This window comes from Athene cunicularia, assembly GCF_003259725.1.
Source record: "Athene cunicularia isolate RWA chromosome Z unlocalized genomic scaffold, athCun1 chrZ_part1, whole genome shotgun sequence".
Taxonomy (NCBI): Eukaryota; Metazoa; Chordata; class Aves; order Strigiformes; family Strigidae; genus Athene; species Athene cunicularia.
Window position 1 is genome coordinate 35,611,889 of NW_020799142.1, and position 8,100 is coordinate 35,619,988.

At 37.6% G+C, this 8,100-nt stretch overlaps 1 protein-coding gene across 3 annotated transcripts in view; it reads right to left on the minus strand.

Annotated features, from left to right (window-relative positions):
* Nucleotides 1–7,164, minus strand: part of CZH18orf54 (chromosome Z C18orf54 homolog) — a 9,865-nt gene extending 2,701 nt beyond the window's left edge. Inside the window, exons 1-5 of one of the 3 annotated variants that reach the window (XM_026865494.1) lie at nt 6,773–7,164; nt 4,828–5,004; nt 2,814–2,964; nt 1,724–1,832; nt 287–418 (exon numbers count right to left, since the gene is read on the minus strand). In XM_026865494.1, the coding sequence (XP_026721295.1) occupies nt 287–418; nt 1,724–1,832; nt 2,814–2,964; nt 4,828–5,004; nt 6,773–7,052 (849 nt within the window). In that variant the 5' untranslated portion in view covers nt 7,053–7,164. Of the gene's footprint in view, nt 1–286; nt 419–1,723; nt 1,833–2,813; nt 2,965–4,233; nt 5,005–6,772 lie in introns of all 3 variants that reach the window. The other 2 variants (XM_026865493.1, XM_026865491.1) reach the window with 2 other exon arrangements.
* Nucleotides 7,165–8,100: the final 936 nt, after the last annotated feature.

The window sequence follows — 8,100 nt, forward strand, 5'->3', positions numbered from 1 at the left end:
GCTAGAGCAGCAGAGAGCACAGCCTGCTCAATTCGGGCAGGATCGCCTCAAATGTCGCCATCTCCTGGCGACTGTGGAGCGACGGGCCTGTGGCAGCGTCAAGGCAGAAGCAAGAGGAGGAGGATTCAGGGTGCAGGAGGCTCGAGCATGTGCTCCTGATACAAACTGGATTAAATCTGCTGCAGTGCTCGCTCTAAAATGCTTGGAAACCAAGTCTAGAAAATGACCAATATTTGTTCTCAGAAACATAAACAGCACATGGATTTTGACAAGACCAACTACTCACTTTTTCAAACTCTTCTTTCTGCTCAGCAGTCTCGTTCTGGCTTAAACTTCCCTGAATTGCTTGAAGTTTAAACAACATTCTCTTCAAAGCTTCGAGGGGTCTGTCATGGTGATGTCCAGAAAAAGCAACGTCCTAAAGCAAAACCCAAAGAATTGGTTCATACCACAGCACACATAAAACAACTTTGGAAGTTTCCCTGAAGAATTGAAAGGCTAGTTACCAGGAGTATTTCCCTCTACCTGTTTTTTTTTAGAATCTATTTGTAAATTGTATGTCTTCTGGTTCATCTTAACGTATGGTCAGTGAAATCACTGGAGAAATATTGTTAGGAAAATGCGAAGCAACACAGGAAGGCCTCAGCCCTAGTTTGTGTAAAATAATTCAAGAATATGAAGACTGTCAGTCTGTGTAATGCTATGACAGGTTTCAATATTCTGTAGCTGACAGAACAAGTAAGCTTCCTTAATGATAAACATAGATTTATTCAGATAATTAGCACCTATGTATCGGCTCATTGTATAATAAAAAAGCAAACTCACTCGCAGTGACAAAAAATCGTGGATGATTTAGAAATACTTATGTCTAGAAAGGTGTGATGATCTAGCAGAACCAAGAGAACAAGGAAGCATGAAGGGTGAAATACAGCGAAGCAGCGTTCATCAGATGGGATGATTTGAGTTACTTGTGGAAGTGCTGGGGTGGAAAAACTTAGAGGGCAACGCTCCGTTTACTCCAGGATGGGAAAAAGAGAATCTTAGAGCGGTTAAGATTCAAGGAGAATAAGGCAGAAGGTAAAGGAGCATCCCAGTACATAAATTAACAGCGAGTCTTTTGACTACAATACCAGGCTCAGTGCTCATCTCCCTAGCTGAGAAAAGGATAAAGGGTTCATATAATTAAAATGAAAGACTGAGCAATATTAAGACTGCCAAGAAGGTGATTAATATGTAGGACTGGGAATACAATAATGAATAATCAAAAGAGTAAATTCAATCCACGATCCAATTCTAGTGCAACAGCATTAATAATAAGAAATATATTACTTAACTCTTGAACTTGCCTCGTAGCCAACAGTACATCAGCCAGGCTAGGAAATTCGTGGTATTTAATACATCAATAACAAAGAAACTTCTTCCTTTACTCGAGCCAGGAAAATTATTATTTCAACAAAATATGGAGTGTAAAAGTCAAACTATTACTAAACAAAGCATTTCATAGTTAGATGCTTTCTTAATCATAATTGTGACCAAGGGTAAGATTATAGGATTTAAGAACTGTACGAATTGATCATGCTCAAATATGGTTAACCTACTGTAAACTTTCCACTTTATATATTATAAAACGCAGAAAAAACAAATTTATAGGTATTCCCCTTCTTATATTTACCAGTTATATAAATTTGGGCCCTCTCAGAAATAAATACTCAATTTTACTGACCTTATTTTTGTCATTTAAACAGTCTTCCAAGAACTTCTGTATGATATCTGCCCTGGGGAGTGGTGGAGCGTTCTCCATATCCTCACAGCACACAGGCCCTGGCGGTTTGCTAAACCAACATTAAACATGCAACGGAGAATAAGAACAGGTTTATAAACCAAAAGGATTGGTTTAGGATATAGGGAAGGTAAGGACTTCTTAACTATAATGTATTACCCGATATTTCTCCATTAATACTCAACTTCTACAGAAAAATAGTTACCTTCTGCTGGTTGACCTCTAATTCTTCTACAGCCTCTAAGGTATTTTAATTCAAAACTCTTAGTCTCAGAATCATTAATGGAGCCTGATTTCCAGGGCTGGTCTCCTGTGTGGGTATTCCGGTGGCTAGCAGGAGGTTAGCCCATTAGCCTCTCTCCCAACAGGACCACGAATAGTACTGCTTCTAGTTTGAGACTTCTACTCGCTTGTTAAATATTGCTAAAACGAACCAAGAGTTCAACGTCCTCTGGGGTAAACTGACAAACACCCAGAACCACACACACACACACACACACACACACGAGAATTTCCTATAGTTTTTCAGCAGCACTGATTTTTTAGCATTCTTCGATCCTATGAAATAACCTTTCAATTCTTCCACAACTGAAATTTCGCTCCTAAGACTGCTCCAAAACTTCTCAAAGGCACACTGCTTTTTGTAAAAAAAAAAAAAACAAAAAAACCCCAACAAAAACCAAACCAACCCAACTTTCCACTATTAACTTGGTTTTCATAAGCTATTAATCATAAACTAGTAAAACTGTCAGTTTAAGTTTCATTAAGTAATTTTTGTCTTGAAATAAGTATTTTTTATAGATCACTGATATACAAAGATATTAAAAGGCAGCAATAATATTGAGAAGACTCTTTGCAAGTCAATGAAAAAGGGACCAGCATCCTGACCTTGAAATACCAAATATTTAGCAGTAGCAAGAAATTTAATACTAAATCCTTTCTTTATGTACAAGTCACAGCACCACGACTTATAATCTATATAAAAAAGCAATTAAATACATCACACGTTAGCCCCAAATATATGTTTACTTACAAAACACCCGGAGCGTTTTCCCACGATCTTTCTGCTCCTAGTATATCTGTTGTAGAAGGACTGCCATCATTTTCCAGATTATTTGAAAAATCTTTGGTTGAGCTCTCCAGACCTCTGTCAGCCTTCGAGATAAGCAGCTCAAGCTGGTCTTCTAAAAAACAAAACCCCAAAAAAACAGGACACAATGCGTCCAAAGGCATTATTTCCATATTACTTTGAATTGTAGGCAACCCTCAGAGAAAATGACTCCAGATGAATTAGCATTGGAAATATTTTACAGAGAGTATAGCTCCAGTACAACTCCTCTGGTTGCTGCGGTATGGCAGTAGGGAATTAATTCATCAGTATCAAATGGGATCTGCAACGTTCTAGCCAGGAAAGTATTTGAGGTAGTCAAGAGTTTCTTAACTAAAACAACTATAGTATGCAGCATTCAAGATTATTTAATGCTTTTAAGGTACTTCCATGCTCTAGAAAGTATAATAATAGTGCACAATACAATGTTAAATATTACTTATTAATATTCTAAGTTCTTAGGTTAGTTTTCTTATTTCATATGGATTTTTCTAATAGCTGCTTTTACAGACACCTGGGAGAGAAACCACACAACCTATAGATGCAAATCACATATATAATCACAACCACGACCCGTATTTAAAACCAGGTTGAGACAAGCACTCAAAATGACAGACACATTCTCACATATTTCTTTATACCTAGCCTGTTCCCGATCGGTAAAACGTTCTGTGTGAAAAGAAAGATGTAAGCCTGCACACGCATTAGAAAGGTTATTTGCAGACATTTTTATATCCGATGTTTTTATCTTGCTGGTATTTCACAATACCAAGCTCACCACAGCAGGACCTCCTGCTTCTGAGGAGCAAAAGTAGCACCATGGGCCATTCCCAAGGGAAGTTTTTCCATCAACTGAAGGCCCTGGATAGCCTAAATATATGGGTTACAAATATCTCCCGCTGACTGCGTAGAGAAAAAAGGCTGCACAATAAATGGTATTTTTTACCAGTTTGACAGGCTCGTTTACACAATGTTTAGCAGTCTCCCTCCCTCAAGGTTACACTTCATGTAATTTAATTTAATGCTTGAAATTCTATTAAAATATTTATGGAATTACTGTCATTATCTTGCAGTCAGGTACTAAATATGCCACCGTAATAAATACTTTGCTGTAAAAGGAATGCTTAAATATTGATTTATATATGAAAACTTACAGTATAAAAGCTGTTTAACTTCATCAACTACTAGTAAGTGCTTTGAGTCATTTGTCAAAGATGGAAGTGAATAAATACGGCACAGTGCGGTCAGACTAACATAGCTAGAGAGTGTTGGCTTAAAAAATGTAAATGTCTATACACACACACCTTCAAAATGAAAAAAACCCAATTGTATGAAATATCCTTACCTCTGGACAGCTTTTGAGTGTGCCTGGAAATTGAGTTTTCACATGGGGACCATACATCTGGACTGCTACAGTTGCAACTTTCTTCTGCTTTTTCACAACCTCTCGCATCCAGGCAAGTATTTTGCTCAAAAAAATTAGAATTGTCTTCATCTACAGAGTGTCTTTTTTTCAGGATCTCTAAAGCTTGTGAAGAGGAAGCTTTGCCTTGTATATGAAAATTTTGACCACTGGTTGCTTTAGTTGAATCAGAAAAAAGGTTGTAACTCTTAAGCCAGACTGGATAGTGAAAATTGGGAATACTACTTATCCCTGAAACACTTAAGTCGGATTTCTGACAAGTAAGCCATCTTGGATAATTTTTAAAAGCGTTAGAGTTCTCTTCAAAAGACAAGGGCTTTGAACTTCCTTCAGAGGAGGCAGAATTGCACCTATCAGGTGTATAGACATTACATTTCTTTTTGCTGAAGTCTTTGCGTGGATTCTGGGCAGCAACACCTTTCCCATTCTCCAGGAGACTGAAACCACTTTCAGTCTCGAGTGATGAGGTTTGGTAGGGGCAGGAAGATGCTTTCAGGGACCGTCTGTTCCACTCACTACTTGGATGCCTCGATTTAGAAGGACTAGGCTGGACAAAGGGCAGTGATCCATCTGCTGGGAATGCTAACAGATCATCTGTCGCCAGGCTAATCAAGTCCGGGTCACACTCAATCTGCCTTCCAGAGGGTGAAGCGAGAGAACCCAATCCTACGGGCTGATTAAAATCCTCTGGCGCTGAAAACCAAAGATATTTTACATGAATTGCTAAACCTTAAGCACACCAAAAAGATACATTTGTAAGATTTAACATGAAGTAATAGTTTGAAGCTGAAATATATTCTTTACCCAGGGGGTACGGAATCACCGTTCTTGCAGGAGTGGTTCTGTTTCTAATCAGAATCTCGCTAAAAAGTCAAAAGCTACCCCCTCCTTTCATTGTACACAATAATTAAATACTCAAAGCTGTAAATATTTAAAGAGAAACAAGAAATCAACATTCTACAGCCCGTTTTTAGTTTCACATTCAGAACTGTATTTTGCAGACGCGTCCTTAGAACTGCAGTCCTAGTAGTGACACTTCCTCCACACCCCAGTGTTAGACGTGACTTTCCCCACATTCAAACCAGGCACATTCACTAGAAAAAGAAAAAAAAAGGCTAAAACAAAGAGCTTGCAAGGCAAGTAGCCAGATCATGGGCTTATAGACCCATTTTGTGATTCTACACAAACTTATATACTGCGTAAGATCTGACTTGACAGTTTTTCAGGGAAGAATTCTAGCATTAAATCCTTTTTTTTAACTGAAACTATGAAGCGCTTTGATTTATGAAAAACAGGTTTTCCTCAGCTAATACCTGGAAGTTATTTTTTCTCGCTTGCACTGTAATACCAGTAGGAAAAATCTGTACATTTTAACATACAAAACTTACCTGTGGACAAGCTAAAGTCTGAACAGAGCTAAAGAGACTTCTGCAAAAATACTACAACACAGAAATTTCAGAGTAAAACATCAGGAGATGACATCCTTCACAGAACAGTTTCTCATTTTTAGTGATTGTCAGAATGTTTCTTTTTGTTTGGGGAATCAGTTAAACATAAGTAGAATGTGGTTTATATTAGAAAAATATAAACCAGAAGCTAAACACAGCTAAAAACCAGCTATCCTGGTAAGATAAAGAAAGGTGTGAAGCTAGAGGAAAGTTACAGGTTGAAGAAAATTGTGAAGAAAATGCTGGTTATATGGTGAAGAAAAAAAAAAAAAAGCCCTGAATAATACAATATACTACCATAACTGTCCATGCCAAAGCAGTCCAGGCAAGCATCCTTTTTCAGGTACAAAGTTTGCCTGTTATTTTAGATGTAACGGACAAAGCATTTGCAATATAAATTAGCTCAAGCACAGTTACCTACGCTAGACCTTCTCATAAACTGATTATATGAACTTTTATTTATTCAAGCTAACTAATAATTACAGAAGCCAGTTCAAGCCCACATGTATTAATCAGTTGGGTTAGACTTCAGGCCCAAATGTACATTCCATAAAAATCACGGGATAAGAGGCAAATTTTAAGACAAAGCAGTCTTTAAGGGAACTCTGTCAATTAATTAGATTCTGACTTTACTTACTCTGGAAATGAAACTGAGATTTTTTTTTTTTTTTTTCCCCCAAGGCTCAAGTTTAAGCAGTGATTTTCTTCACATATAGAAAACACAATTTCTATTCCATACTCTTGAATTTATTATTGCATCCGTGAGCTTGGTCACGAAGTCTCACCAATCCACCAAGTATTTATGAAAAAGCACTACAGAGAATGACAAATATTGCTAGCCAGGACCAAGCATCATTTACTATACCATAAAGACTTGCAAGCAGTTGTGCGTGGAATATTCCTTCAACAAAACACACCTGGTGCGAGACAAGGCGTTGCAACACCATCGGCAATGACAGGAAAAGAACAACAAAGACCAAAACTTATTAAACAACATATTTGCAGAGACATACCATGTTTTTCCTTGGCACGATGCTTTGGAAACTTAACTTGTTTGGGAGTGCTTTGATATATGCAGATTTTTCCGGTGCTTATTTCTGAAGAGGTGAGGCTTAAATCAAAATCTTCAATGTAAGCTTCCAAAGCCTCAGATGCAGAGCTGTAAAGCTTGTCCTTGTACTGAATCCAGCTGTCTGAGTATGGATTGTCGCTGTCGATGCTACAGCTTGTTAAAAGAGAAGATACTGTTGAATCAGGAGAGCAGACACTGCTTTCTTTTATTGAGCTTGTCATGGTTTTTAGTTAAGCTTCTGTGGGAATCTTCACTCATCTTTTTAATCAATCTGAATGGAAAAAGAAACAAACACGCAAGTGATCATCTCCACTGAAATGTTTGCCCATAAACTGCAACATATCTAGGAGTTTTTTACTTTTGTTTTGTAATTACTATTTTCCTAAGAATTACTATTTAGCTATTCAACTTGCTGCTTTCCAAATAAGCTTGTCTACACACGTGCCACCCCTAGAAAGCTCAAAGGCAGAAAATAAAGGCTCAAAAAAAAAAAAAAAAAAAAAAGAAACTTTAGTGTAACGAGAACAAAAAAGTCCAGCTCCTCGCTAGTTCTAGAGGAACCTCAGCACCCTCTGCTTTTGCAAGAACAGGATTTCATGTAAGAACTGCTGACATCTGTTGCCAAAAATACAATTTGAAGACACGCAGAAGTAGCGTAACTTTTGATTTCAGAGCCAGAACAAAAGAGTAGTATTCATGGACGAAACCAGAAGTAGCTTAATACAAAAAAAATTAACCAACTCCATGTAACGAGAATAGGAAACCATTACCCTTGCAGATATTTTTCTACAACCAGAACGGGTACACGCAGCGTGAGAATTTTACAAGCCACGTGGGAGCACTTAAAATCATCCTATCCATGCAATTTAATTAACCTAATCCAAGCTGCTTTTGTAGCTTTTGTTACAAGCTTTCGTAACTTGTAACTAAATTGAAGAGTTGGAAGTGCGGGCCTGTTCCAAACGCTGTCAAGGTCACAGGATGGTCAAGGTCATAGAAAGGAACCTAACAGCTCCTTTTATTGCTGTAGGTAAACGGTAATTTGAAAAAATCTGTTACAAGCGCTGTAAGAAGGAACGAAAATTAGTTATTTTGTTACCGTAGAATGGTTTGGGTTAGACTTCAGGCCCAAATGTACATTCCATAAAAATCACGGGATAAGAGGCAAATTTTAAGACAAAGCAGTCTTTAAGGGAACTCTGTCAATTAATTAGATTCTGACTTTACTTACTCTGGAAATGAAACTGAGATTTTTTTTTTTTTTTTCCC